The 15186-nt window shown below is 33.3% G+C and overlaps 1 protein-coding gene across 1 annotated transcript; it reads right to left on the bottom strand.

Annotated features, from left to right (window-relative positions):
- Nucleotides 1-671: 671 nt before the first annotated feature.
- LOC126671741 (uncharacterized) lies at nt 672-13758 on the bottom strand. Its single transcript, XM_050365530.2, has 20 exons — nt 13632-13758; nt 13433-13506; nt 12705-12808; nt 11309-11395; nt 11102-11177; nt 10945-11019; nt 10750-10803; nt 9708-9767; nt 9312-9428; nt 7672-7766; nt 7385-7587; nt 6804-6901; nt 6415-6518; nt 6170-6335; nt 5896-6018; nt 5548-5630; nt 3774-3912; nt 3056-3085; nt 2516-2586; nt 672-1979 (listed from the first exon to the last, which is right to left on the bottom strand). The coding sequence occupies exons 2-20, from the start codon at nt 13469-13471 to the stop codon at nt 1061-1063; spliced, it is 2643 nt and encodes an 880-aa protein (XP_050221487.1). The 5' UTR covers nt 13472-13506; nt 13632-13758; the 3' UTR covers nt 672-1060.
- Between the last annotated feature and the right edge of the window lie 1428 nt (nt 13759-15186).

Raw genomic sequence — 15186 nt, forward strand, 5'->3', positions numbered from 1 at the left:
AGAACGGTTGAAATACAATTTAATTTTTATGGATGATTGAGAAAAAGAGAAAAAAAAAATAGGGTAGCTGGCGAGAAATACCTCTACTAGATCATTACAAATAAACTCCACAATGTTGCCAACTGAAAAATGTTGATCTAATGAAATAAAGAAAAACATTGATAAATCTAACAAGTATTAAACTCCGTCGCATGCTTATTTTTCCAAAAAAAAAAAAATAGCGTTGATCCAAACAAGCTAATCCCAACCTTTTCGGGGTTGGAGGATCAAATCTATGTACGGGTTTTATTTTTTTAGACTAGTCGTTAGATATATTGTAGAGTTTTTTTAGGAGAATACCTAAAAAAATAAAAGAGTACAACTGGAGTATTGGGTGCAAATAAAAACATTAAATAAAAGACTAAATATAAATTCTTAAAACTGGAGTATTGGGTGCAAATAAATTTAAAATTGAAGGCTTTCCTGCAAATTCCTCTATATGTTATGCCAAATCAGCCTTTAACTAACGACTTAGAAGCCAAAACTTCATGAATGCTAAATCAGCCTTCCGCTAATAATATTAAGCCTGAAAATAGTAGAGATAATTTACATGACATTCTTCCAGCATTAGTAGCATGAGAATCCCCAGGAATCTCAAATAAGCAGACAAATAAGGATTTAGAAGGCATAAATTTCTATAATAAACACTTTGACATTAATGGGTAAAGGAACAATTGTATGATATAGACAGGTTCTCGTGCGAGACAAGGAAAAAAGAAACAATGTACTCAGTTTCTAAATCAACTAAATAGAAACTAGACGCTAAATAATTAATAAAGCATCAGAATACTAATCAAATCCCCTTATCCATTGAAAGAGGAAAAGAGAGTGAGCTCAAGCTTCTGCAAGTGGGGAAAAAGAATTGAACCTACTAAATAACATTGCCCATTGATGATGATATACACAAGGCTCTAAAATACACTCACCTAGTCCCACCTTTACGCTCCGTATTCATCTTCCCACCTGATCAATGTTGCAGAATATTAGTTAGCCCAATTAAACCGAATCTCAACAATTTACACTAGTTCTCTGCTTGTATAGCATCATCCTTTTTTTCATCTTTGTCGGTCTCGGGGGTTTCTTCAGCTTCTACAGTTGTCTTGGCATCATTGGGAGCACTAGCACTATGGTCTGAACTAGGGTTTTCATTACCGGAATCTAACACTGCTGGAGAGTTGGTGGCCGGGTTTTCATCACCGGAATCTGACACTGCAGAAAGGTTGGTGGCCGGGTTTTCATCACCGGAATCTGACACTGCAGGAGGGTTGGTGTCCGGGTTACCATCACCGGAATCTAACACTGCAGAAAGGTTGGTGACCGAATTGTCATCGCCGGAATCTGACACTGCAGAAAGGTTGGTGGCCGAATTGTCATCGGCGGAATCTGACACTGCAGTAGGGTTGGTGGCCGGATTTTCGTTAGCGGAATCTGACACTGCAGAAGGGTTGGTGCTAGGGTTGTCATCTAATACATTTGGCAATTCTTTGACTTCATTGTTGCCATCTACTGATGCCTCTGGTGAAGTTACAGCAGGCACAGCAGCATCTGAATCACCATCAGCACCATGATTCTCAGAATCCACCTGAAGCTCGCCATTTGGCACAAGAGGTGCATCCGGAGTCGATGGGTCATTGGCATCTGGTGTCTCTCTCCATTCAACCCATGCAGGTGGTTTTTCATTTCCACTAGATTCTTTCGAGTCTTTAGACAAATTGTTCCCTGACGTGTCATCTAATAAATTTGTTTCAGGGACTGGAGAAGTTGCAGTGTCATCCAAGTCATCATCTTCTCCAACTATAACCTCATCATTGCCTGCATCATCAACAAAGCCAGTTTCTTCATTATTAGGTGAAGAAGAAGCAAGTGCTCCGGCAGACCGTTCGTTGGCAACTCTATCATCCTCAAAAGCAAACCAGTTGGAGTTTGTGAAAAGGGAGCCGCTGCAAACACCACATAGAGGTCATCAAAAATCATGTAAATGAATGAGAACACCGTCAGTACAAGCTCAGCGTGAAGTATTAACCAAAAAGACGAGAGCTTGTTCTCATTCTACAGCAGAAGATGTAATAGGGGCAAACAGATGGCACAAACAATAATCGTTAAAGTGGAATTTTATCCAACATCAGTAAGCAGCTATTTATGACCTTCAAAGAAAATCACAAACCTTAGAAAATTCATCATTCAGATTTCCTTCACGTTTACTAGAAGAGAAAATACCTAATAAAGCTTGAAACTGTACTCTGACAACTTGCTCACTAGATGGCTAAGCTACGTACCAATCATGAATGCCACAAACATATCTCCCTCTTAGCCTAAAGATAGAGAATCTTATATTTACATGCAAGAGTGTACGATAGTCAGCAGAAAATGAAAGATCGCCGACCACCATTTCACCAAGTGAAAGATAAGCATATCTGAACAAGTGCAGCACTGAAATTCTAATAAATCAAAGGTAAAAAGGAAAACAAGGGCCAACCTCTCCTGGTCATCTCCCAAACGCAGAGAAGAAATGACGACTTCAGCAGATTCATCATCAAAGTAGACATCCTGCCAAATATCTTAGTAAGAAAACTTATCATCGCATGCAAACTAATCTATTTTCAAATAATAGCATGTAATAAAAAGTGGGGAACAAGCGTGAACATCACTTATTTCATTTAACCGTAATATTTCATTTCAAATCCTTTCTTTTTTTTATTTTGCACTTTTGACAAGATGAAAAAAAAGGGTCCTGGTTAGGCCCAACCAAAAACTGAAAACTGTACATGAGAAGGCAGAGCTAAAGTAAAAATAAATTCAAACAATTCCACAACTTAAAAATGACCTGCCATTATACCAACCAAGTTTTATTACACCACCCCACATTTAACAAGTTTCATTCAGCAGACAAGAAAATAAACAAATCATTATCCTTATGATTTAACCATTTAAAATTAGTTTCAATTCCTTTATCCAGATGATAATTTTTATTTCCCATTCATGCAATTTTAGTCGACTATACAATAGTGAAAAGTACCTCATCGTCTCTTTCTAGCGAACCATGACCCTGCAATAAATGGATAGAAACCAATAAATTAGGACATGTGTAGGAGTATGTGGGCATGCACACAAAGGCCAATAGCGACCAGATGGCTTCACTTTTGATAGAACTAAAGGTAAGGCATTGGAAACTAGACTTTGGCATTAGCAACAAAAGAAGAAAAATGAGCACATATGTTTAAAGAGTAGGGGATTACATTTCAAGGCATCTAGGCTACATTTCTCGTACCTTCCATAAAACAGAAGGATATAAGGATAAGAACAAAGAGATTATAAAAGTTGGACCACGAAACCTAGTTGGAAAGAGAGCAACCAGCATGTGCAAATAATTTTTTTACTTCGAGACAGTAGAATATCACTCCATGTTTAAATTTACAAAAAAAAAATTAGATATTCAAATTCTATATGCAGCTAACAAAATGACACTGTTTGGCTTTGACTTGAAATGAAGATCAGCAGAACCAAAGCTCATTTCCAGTCTATCTAGCCCATAAGAAACTCCCAATTGTAAGATCCCATTACTCATACCCTAGCCTATCCGCAAGATAAAACCTTCCACCTCCCACATTAACTAGTTTTCCCCTATGTATTATGAGGCGATAACTTTCCAGATCCAAAGAGTTATTCTGGAAATTAGTAGTTTGCAAAACAAAACTTGCCAAAAAAAATTCAAGTAAATTGAAATTTAGATTTACCTCATCAATGTCATCATTGTTATAAATTCCATATCTAAATGCCTGGCTTAAATTATTTGCTAGGGCAGCCACATCATAATCTCTATCTTGATAATCATCGTCATCACTATCTCTCCGGTCATGTAGAGCAGTAGGCCTCCTGTTACATTTTTAGCTCTTACACTTAGTAACCAGATGTGAATACAAAAAGTGTGTAAAAGACAACTGGCAAGTTAAATTTAAAAAATGAACTTTCACATAAATTAAGACATCAGAAATGCACAGTAAGATAAACAGACAGGTAAAGACGAATACTTGCATATCAGCTGAACGTACATGCTCTACGGAAACCTTTACTATGGGTACTAAGTTGCCAAGCATATTATGATAAACGTACAGGCCTAGTTTCAAGGTTGTTTATTTTACTTCAATCCTAATATGACAGACCAGAACTAAACAATAAGATGAAAAGAGTAGCCTGTGCATGCATTACGAACAGCCATGCTCAGTAGGGATCAAGATGAATGAATCAAAGAGAATAAAAGAAGGTGCAAAATCGGGCAACACAACAAAAGCCTGACAGTCAATCCTGTGTAACTAAATTCTAAACTAGCTATCATTGACAACTAAAGCAACACATCTTAATCACCACGAGAAATCAATTTTTGTACTATTTCCGATAAATAAGTCATAATAAACATCTCAGGGATGTTCAAACTAACTGTTAAAATGCATATACCAAATAGTGGAGCACTTTCTGCTTTAACAAAAACAGAAAAAAAGAAGAAATTAAAAAAGTAATGTTTGTGACAAATGTTAATATCACCATTTTGTGCTAAATATCTAAAAAAATCCCATGAACATGTTTTATAAACTGGAATTTCAATTTCTCCTTTCTATACTTTAAGAGAATTGATTAAAAGATATGAAAAAGAAATACAATGTTCAAATAAAACAACAGTTTAACTATCAAATTTAAGCATAAATTCAACGCTTAAGGGCATCGCACTACCCTGGAAATTGTGTTTAATTAATAGCTCATTCTAAGTGACAGAATCGTGCACCATTTGTTTTATTCTGCTGTTCTTCTCTAGTCAGCAATCAGGAGATGACATTTTTGTCTAAAACATTCTCTCCCCATTCACTTTTATTTGTTTATAAAAGTCTATTAATTAATCCCATACGTTTGTGAATCAGTGCCCTATAGTCCTCCAAATCACCACATGGGGCTATTCCTCTTTTTTGTTTTTGCTTTGCCAGCCATAAGGATGTAATGAGGAATATTTTTTGTGGCACATACATAAAGAGGTGTCTGCACGATAATTCTAGTTATTCTACAAGGTCAGTGGATCATCGCAATTAAAGGATGTGATTGAAGCATCTCTATTGTCTTTAATTTGACTAATATCTCTATGCATCATATATGAGCTTATGAGCTTATGAGCACACGAATATTTAACGAAAAATGCAAAGCTAAGATGCCTCCTACTATATTAGAATTTCAAAAAAGCAAAGTAGAAATATAACTGAAGTAAAAATAAAATAAAACCAATCAATGAATGTGAAAAAACAAGTAAAGCTGGAAATATTCAAACATGATCATAATTCACATTATAATAGCAGTAGAGTGAAGTAAATGAATATGGTACGTAAATGGCCATTACCAACAAACTAACATATTGCATGCTCTTTCATTTATGTAAATCTAAAATGTGACAATACCAGACACATCCTGCATAATCCATTATCTGAATAAGGCGAACAAACATCAATATGCATAACAAAAAGAACCCACCCGCAGGCCCACTGGTAGACATTTTCAAGCGCATTACGTTTAGTTAAGACATTTGTATGCCAATCACTCCATTCATTGTTTTCCTGCAAAAAGGGAATCGTACATGATAACTTTAAATGGTGACAGTAGGTAAACAAAGTTGTATGTTTTTCGAGTCTATATATGCTGAACAGACAGTACTATCAAGACAAAGAACATGCAAAGTTGACTTGTGAAAGGAGAGGCCACAAATTCAATCTCTCACTTCTATTCATTTAAGTAACTCAGTTTAACAACTTCACAAGCTCGGCAATGTTAATATAATTGGCCTTCTCACAGGCATCGACAATGTAAGAGAATGGGATAAACCTGCAGGCAAGCTTGAATATCACTGCTATTATTCCCCAACTGAACAAGTTTATTGGAAATACGAGTCAAGTGTCCAATGTTTCCAATCTTCGGTGCGGGTTTGGCATCTGCCGGGAGCGTTGGCTGAAGAAAATGAGCATAATGTTTAAGTAAATACACAATATTAAATATGATAAAAGCACACAAAACCTCCAAAGGCCCCATTCATTTTCATGTGTTTACATGTGCATGTGTATTTGGGGTTAATTCACTTTTGCTCTTTTTATTTCGCTACCTTGCCTGTGTCCGCCAACAGTGTAGAATTCTTTTCTGCTTCAAGTATTTTTGCAACAAGATTACATTCACGAAGAAGATGCTGAATAAGAATAGAATTCTTGCTCTCCAAACATGAAAATATTATGCTTTCTGCATGGTGATGCAAAAAATTGTTGTACGGATACCTACAGCCAAGCAAAGGCAATGAGTAAAAACCTGGGATTTAAAAAATCTTCTTACCATCTCGGGAATTGTAAGACTCACTCAAAAAACAAATCTAAGATTCTTTGTACTGCTCCAAATCGAATCAATTCCTTCTCAGCAGCTTCACTTCCAATTGACAGTAAAACTGAGATAAACTCTACAATCTGGATAAAAAAAAATGAAAAATCAACAGTCGAACAGCTGTATGCATAAATCCACTTAGCAGCAAATAAATCAATATGAAACTGAATGAGCTTTTCCAACAAAACTATTACTGAGTAGCTTAGGAATGTGTCACTAGAGATGATAAAATTTCAGCCCGAGTATAAAAACAAAAAAAACGATAGTTAACAAAATTCCCAAAAGCATTCAGTTTGGATTTCCTCAATCATAGGCACTATATCAAGCAGGAAATTCTTTTGAGACGTCTTCTGAAAAAAGAAATTTACCTTTAAGCGATGCTTTCCAAGAGGTGGCTGTAATTTTCCATATGTAGTCAACAAGATGCTTTCTGTAGAAGAATATTCCAAAAGCTTGAGCAGATTACCTGCATGCAGTAACATGACAAATGTTGAAATTATATTACTCAATGTAATTATGCAACTATCTTGAGCTTTATATTATTTAGCTTTCCCCGCTTGTCACTCTTACATTTAAACTATTCTTGTGTGCATATAATGAAAACAGCAACCGGCTACTCAGAATATGACCACTGATGCCAGATGATAGGTAAACTCGATGTTTAGTCAAGGACCATCACACTGAATATAGCTTTGATAGCTTTGTGATTGTACCTTTTAACTCTGAAGCTAAAGATCACAACTTAAAAAAACTGACTCAGCTGATCTCTCACTCCTAATGGCATCAAAAACAGACATGGAAATGCCACTTCCAAAATGTGCAAGGTTTGCCTGGAGGGTTTTCAAACTTCTATTGCTTTCAAACCGCCAGTTGGGGAAGAACAAGACAGGCAACGAGGCATCTAGGTGTGATTAATGCTAACCGGCACCATTAAAATAGAAAACCTTACCTAAGCTGTCCAGCATGCCTTCAACTGTCTCAGGACTGGCAGTTATAGTAGACCCATGGTTAAGCTGCCGGTTAAATGTATGATATGTACCTAAAGTTAGCCTTTTAGGGTCTAACAAAGATATACATATAGACAATGAGTTAACAAGAACAGATTTTGGCCGTGATTCTTCCAAAGCATGGCGGAACAATCTTCCAATAAAACTGCAGAAAGCAAGAAAGGCCAATTATTAATAAAAAGAAAATCGCATATGCATGCCCCACAAGATAAGAGGAGATGAGAATTACTTTGGACTGGATATTTTAGCAGCAAGACCGGGAGGAGCAAAACGGGTTATGGCACAAAGTGTTTCAGCTGTATTAGCATGCACCTCTGGCAAGTCCTTCAAAATTGAAATCCAAAAATATTTGTTAGGTGACAGCCAACTTATAACAATTATTTCTATGCTGAAAGAATGGCACAAAGTGTTTCAGCTGTATTACATATATTATTTTTTAATTTTTATATTTAATTAAAAAATAATTTTTAAATTACTTGATATTTTCTATTTTAAAACTATTATGTCAAACAAAGCTATTATATGCGTAATTAGTTTGTATAAACTAATTAGTTAATTTTTATTCTTTGAATTCTTCTATTCCTGAATTTATTATTTTAAAAGTAGCTGTTTTGGAAATTAATTTATATTATTGCGAGTTTTGAGGTTGAATATACAATAAATTTAATCTGTGCTTTTTTTATTTTTCTTATAAAAATTATTTCTAAACTTATTTGATTTTTTTCTCTTATAAAAATTATTATTTCTAAAAGTTAAAAACCAAATTAAAGTTTAATTAACTTAAATTCATGACTTTTTTTGTAAAGCTCTACAGTTCTATGGACTACTAGTTTATTTTAATTTTTAAAATAGTTTCATTGTGAAATTATTTTTGGAAGTACTAAAATTTATAATTGATTTAGATTAAATCAATACTCTTCATAATAAAAAGATCAATAAATATTATGATAATTTAAAAATAACTTATATTGATATTATTTTTTAGAGTTAATTACATTTAAATTCTTATCAAAAAATAATAAAAAAATATAGAGATTACGCGATGAATAGTTATTACTGACTGAACCGTGCACAAAGCACAAATAATGTTGTATAAATAATTTTAATATTGGCACCACGAGTCGACAGTGCTTTTACTGACTGAGCCGTGCACAAAGCACAAATAATAGTGCCGGCAACGCATGTCAGCCAAGCGGCAATACCGTTCTTGGTGTGAGGCGCTTGGCAGCCACACCCTGCTACCAATAGCAATATAAAATTATTTTACAAAATAATTGTATCTTGTAATATTTTATACTTAAGTTTACTTTTTAATGCAAATCAATCTAGCATTTTCTTTGAGTTTTCCAAATTAAACCCTCTAATTTATTAATTAATTAAATTTAATATATTTTTATTGTTATACTTATTCTAGTTAATACAAACTTATTCTAATTAACTATTTTTAAACTTCTATATTCACTTGAACAATTTGATAATTTATTTTTTAATTTACTATGTAATCTTTAGTTTTTTTGAAAAACAAAATTAATAGCTTATAAAAATAAAATTTAAAAGTTATATATTAAATTATTAAACTCTGATTATAGTGTAATCTGTTTTAGAATTTTGGACTAATATACACTACAAATATGCTATGTAGGTAAACGGATCTGATGAAAAAATAAAATTAAATAAGAAAAACTTCTCCAAAGGACAGAAATAATTAAATAACTAAAATATCATGCAAAAGGTGATCTAATTTTTAAAAATTGGGAATGAACTAGTGATCATGATTTTATCTTAGGGGTTTTACTGATTATCCCAAGAATTTAAACAACAAAGTAACAGCGGGGATCATAGTTATTCAAGAGAATTTCGACAACTTACAGAAGAGCTGAACTTGTCCACAATCATTTCCAGCACATCTGATTCTTCTATCCACTGCATTGCGTCCATATAGCTGGTATACATGTGTTCGTCGGCACCAATCATACGTATTAACACCTATACAATAGATCACAGTTATTTTATCTTCACTAAGTAGACAAATATCCTTGCTCCAAGGTTCTATTATTATCATTCACCATAAAAAGACAACCAAAATTTCTATGCTTGAGAACACAAAAGGTGTAAAATAAATAGAAAGTTAAAAAAACATGTAAGTAAATTAAATACATAAAAATATCAAAAAGAAGTGCATGACATACAGAAACTGCAAATATGATAAACTAGAACAGGCAGTATTCCAAATAAACAAATAAAACAAATGAAATAATTACTCACCTCCATGATAGATGTAATGCCAATCAAGTCAACTAGCTGCCTAAGAATATGCTGATGTGCCTAGAAGATGAAATAGACAGCACATTAAATAAGCATTAGTAATAGCAGACAGCACCTTTAACAGACCATTAGCACCACCAAAAATAACAAGCTAAAGTAGGACTGTGTTTCATAGTATCAGCTCAGAAACATATACTTCTATCAGACATCAACATAAAGTGTCAAAAATTTCAATGGAATAGATCACTAGAAACCAGTAGTATGAACAACAAAGTAGAACTTTTTGTGATAATCAACTGTGCCTTTTGTCTTGGTCATACCTCATCCCACAATCAACAAACATTAACACTACAACAGTTATTACTAATTTCAAATCAGTTCCAAATTTTAATGTCACCAAATTGTTATGTTAGAAAGTGAGCCTAATATTTATTGAGCACGTTTTGGAATCAATTCTATGCTAATTTATTTAAAGCAAGGGACATTATCATCTCAAATTTTATAAGTGCATGATATAGGAAGACTACTTCATCCACAATACAACGCAAATAGTTTCAAAAATAGCATACATATAAAGGACATGAGTTATCATGCCCAGAAGCAAAATTATTAACCTAAAATTCAATTTACCTAAAGCAATAACCTTTATATAGGGAGCTACAACTTGGGGCAAATTCACTTCATTTCCTTTTGTACAAAACAGTAGCATGGAGAATTGACAAAGGCTATAACACAAAATTTAAACAGGGGAGACTATAATTGTCTGCGAATATCATTCTTCAAGATAATAAAAAGGAAAAAAGCTGTAAAAATCTACTTCGCCTCTAACCTTGCATCACCACAAAATAGAAAATTGGTATTGAGCCTTAAAGTTCCATTTAAGTTAAAATTAATCTTAGATGATGTTAATGCAAATTAAGACAGAATGGTGAAAGACCCGCACTAACTCATGTCAACAAAAACTAAATGGCAGTGCATCGCAGAAGGACTAGTGAGAACCCTTCCACACAAGCTATAAATAAAATAAAATAAACTAACTTACCTTAATATAGTGCATAAAGGGAATTGTTTTCCGCAATAACAGACAAATGACAACCTAACACCAAAAAATTTGAAGGCATAAGATAAAAGAATGTGTAATCTAAAAACAAAACTAAAAAAGTAGATAGAGCGTTTCATGGTTACTTTGGCTTTTCAGACATATTAACTTTAGGAAAAAGTAATCGTCATGTGTTACCTTGCTAAAATACCCAGCTAACAGTGTACTATGGGTTTGCCTTGGTTCCAAAAATGAGAACAACAAATTCATCAACTGCATAAGCGAGGAAAGAAAAAAAGTAAGAGTGTAGCATTTTATGAGTGTAATCAGCCACAGAAAAGGAGAAACTTCATACCTCCTCGTCCTCTACCAGCGTTTTCAGTATTATATCGACCTCACAAGTAAATATTTCACAAGCGATAAAAGGAAACCTAAGAACAAATGAAACAATAGCATTAACCCATAAAACACATCTCGATAACAGCATAAAAAAAAACACCAAAGGCAAAAAAAGATGGAAAAAAATTCCAGCAATGTTAACACAGATATCAATAGAGCCTACTTGAATGTCCGCCTCTTTTCAGCATCCTCGGGTGCTTCTTCCACAATGTAGCGAATAAGTTGCTCTACCTGAGCCCTTTCCCTCAAACTGCCATGCCAGACAAAGTAAAAACAATTGTATCAATGTCACGAAAGTTAAAATGCAAAGACAATTTATGTTTCAATTACAAATAACAAGCTTAAACATTCCAGATTATTAATTCAAATAAATTGATAGACTGGCCAGCCAATGCCATGTCGAACAATGATGATTGCACAATATTATATTGCTATTCGTTAAACACACTTTTCAGGACATCCATCAAGTGCATTCTTCACTTTCCAAATTAAGATTAAAGAATTGTGATTGCAACTCCTAAAACAACTACTTGTCTGGAAGCCAATCTTGTATCACACGCTAAAAAAATTAATGCATAATAAGTTGAAGTAAGAATGAGCATAATTTTTTCATATCAAATTAGTAAAAAAAGATTGTGAATGATGCACTAACTCAAAGAGAAATAAATTCTTCGATCGTATAGAATAACATTTAAGAGTTCCCTAATTTTAGAAACCAATTTAGAGCACAATGTCACAGACTGATACCCCCGAAATGAATGGAGCCAAAAAAATAAGAGGAAGGGGGGGAGGAAAAGAATTATTCTTGGATGTACTCATTCTTGGTACTTCAAGAACTGTAAAGAACATAAATCTTCAGATAATAGCCTATGATAATGCAGAAGCCTGTTGACATGAAACTTAGTCTATTGGCTTACTCATATGTACGATTTCATCAACAGCCAATAATAATTTGATTTGTGAATATCTTCAGAAGATCAAGCTTGCCAATTATAACAAACACAGATTTAAATAAATAATCTTTGAAATGAATCATACATAAAATTTTGCCTTCTTATTTTCACATTTGGTAAAAGCAACTTAAACAATATTGTGAGTCATATATGATATTCATAAGTCTATTGGCTTCTCCACGTTTAATTTTCCTTTAAGTCTATAGATTGTAGGTAACTATGTTGTGTCAGTGACAAGAATAAGATACACTCAATCATGTGTTCAGAGTAAAGAGAGAAGCCTTTTCCTATTTCAGCACTCATTACATCCAAAAACAAAGATAAAATTATAAAATAAATAGCATGTCACCATGCTCCAACCCTTCCAAAATAAATCTTTACATCAAGATCATAAGGAAAAAAAATCTCAGCTCCCTAAACAAATTTGAGTGATTAAATATAAATAAAAACACCACTCTTTAAGTATATTCCCCATAAGTATGGCTAAATTAATTCTAGGAAATAAATAAAGTAACACTATACAAATTGCTCAAAGAACCAGCAGGTCCAGCACTACCATGCAACATAAAGAAAGCATGGAACAAACAAGAATAGAAAGAGAATTACAAATTGATAAGGCGTCCATTTAGAGCTTTGCACTCCTGAATAATTTCGTCCTCATCAAGAAGCTCCTCGAGTGTAAAGTTTTCCTTGTCTAAAATCGCCTCCACCTGCAAGTTTGTCTAAAACTACTCAAAAATAATATTTACGAAACCAAACTAGACTATAAAAGTAACCTATAACAATGCATAGAAACTTTTGCAAACATTCACAAAAATTAGAGGTCTACACATAAAGGCAGCTAATAGGAAACAAACTGCCCATTTTTGGAGAGTTTCAACCCGCCCGGGTAATTAATCTAACTGATACATTCGTAATTCTGAGAATCTAAGTAATAAAAATGTAAAGTTGTAGCGAGCATCTCTCGAAACACGAAAGGCACAAACAGAAAGTCAGTTAACATTCAACTAAAAAATATCCTACCATCCTCAACATAAAAAAAATCAAAAATTTCCATGTTCATTCAGTTTTCTTATTAATTTCCATTGTTTACATGAAGACAATTCAGAACTGCATAGTCACAATAATACCCATGTTATTGATCTATTACAAACTCTCATTCTCTAATTCAAATTCTCCCAAAATTACATATCAATCCATTAGATTAAATCTTTGTGGCCTCTAAGGATGCCCAAAACTGGTAATTAACACCAAAATAAAAAAAAAATACACATCATAAAATTAAAGAAAAAACATTCCTCAAAATCAAAGATTGAAAAATTGATCGTACTGACCGGAGATGCTGTGGAGAGCCCCGCCATACGCCAAAACATCTTTCCCAAAATTCACGAAACCCTAAAACTCAGATCTGATAAAGCCAAAAATTATCTAAAAAATCAATTCAAAAAGAAACCCTAGATTGTAAATTTTCAGAATTAGCGATAAATAATGAAATTGGATCGCATCAGATTATAAAAGAGTAACCAAAAGGACCTGTAATCGCGGGAGAAACAGAGTGTGAAATTTAATTGAGTTAAAAAATAAAATCTATATCTTGAGATTCATAATATTTTAATAAATTAATAAACTTTCTTGTAAAAGGTTTTTGATATGTACAAAATTTATTGGGGGTGCTGTTGATGATGATATTTATATTTGTGGTATTTTCTGTAATTTGAATGGGAAAATGGGGTAAAAGTGGGAAAGATTTTGAAGTGAGGAGTTTTTGTAAAATTATGGTAAAGTTGCTTTCCTATAAAATTGGAGGAATGGTGTCCACTTGCTTCAAAGAAGACATTAGTTTGGTTCCCTTTTTTTAAATTCGAAATCATGAAATTAATTATTTGTTGTTATCATCATATGACTCGTGTCACTTTAAACTTCTAACATTTTAAAAATGTTATTTTTTTATAAAATGATTAATATTCAAAAATGTAGTGCTTTTGTTAATTTAAAATGAAGTGAAATGAGCTCACCATAATTAATTTTTATTTAATTTATTTGATTTATATTGTTATTGTCAACATGAGAATATTTTATATCTCAACCATCTTTAATGGCAAATATTTGTTCAAAGTGCAACTAAGATAAATATCATCATCAAAGAGACTAGAAGGTAAATAAAAAAATTAAACAACCTTTTAGTGGTAAATATCTGATATTTCTGAGAGAAATTTGAAGTGCAACTAAGAAAAGAAACTTAAAAATAAATAAAAAAATCAAAAATCAAAAATTAGATAATTGGAATTTAGAGATATGTCTAATAAACTTAAAAATTATGAACTTTAATATTGAAAGTGGGCACACGGTCTACGAATACGAAGGACTCGGTTTTGTTTAGCCTCACATTAGAATGGAGTTGCCACCTAGCAATACTAGAATATCATCTAAAAATATGTGACAGCCCCGACCTTTCCTCTCAAGCGGCTATTGGCTCTAGCATCTGGAATAAGATTTGGGGCTGCTCGGTCGACGCCCAGTCATATTCTCTATTATATTAATCCCGTTAATATCCTTTATTAAAATTTAAATTCCCAATTTAAATTTTAAACTCATATTCAGTGTTTTAAAACCCGGACCGGACCGGCCGGTTGAACCGGTTCAACCGCAAACCGGAGATCAGTCCGGTCCGATTGTCTACTAAAACCCGGATTCCCGGTTCAACCGCATTGAACCGGAAAAACCCGCATATAACCGGTAACCCGTTTAACCGGTTGAACCTTAAAATTCTCCGGTTAAATCTTAATTGCTCCTCAACGTTGAAAATGGGTTTGCTTTTGATTTCAGATCAGAATTAGATGAAAATGAAATTCTCCTTTTATACAAGCGTTTTCCACCACAGCTTATTCTTAAATTTTGGTGAAAAGACATGAAAGAAAAAGATGAAAAAAGTAGAAATATAGAAAAAAATTATTCACACCCACCAACATCACACGAAATAAAGAAGTAAAAAAAGAAGTCCATCAGATATAATATTTAGTGCGAGCTGACGAAAAATAAGATCTCTGTATAGTCTGTATTTGTGTTAGATTAGTTGAGCATCCATGAA

The sequence above is a fragment of the Mercurialis annua genome, linkage group LG3, assembly GCF_937616625.2.
Source record: "Mercurialis annua linkage group LG3, ddMerAnnu1.2, whole genome shotgun sequence".
Classification (NCBI taxonomy): domain Eukaryota; kingdom Viridiplantae; phylum Streptophyta; class Magnoliopsida; order Malpighiales; family Euphorbiaceae; genus Mercurialis; species Mercurialis annua.

Coding starts and splice junctions, on each gene's coding strand:
- LOC126671741 (XM_050365530.2), bottom strand. CDS start 13,471: ATGTTTTGGCGTATGGCGGGGCTCTCCACAGCATCTCCG. Junction 7,767..9,311: donor TGGACAAGTTCAGCTCTTCT/GTAAGTTGTCGA, acceptor TCAATTTTGAAG/GACTTGCCAGAGGTGCATGC. Junction 3,913..5,547: donor GTCTACCAGTGGGCCTGCGG/GTGGGTTCTTTT, acceptor AAAATGTAACAG/GAGGCCTACTGCTCTACATG.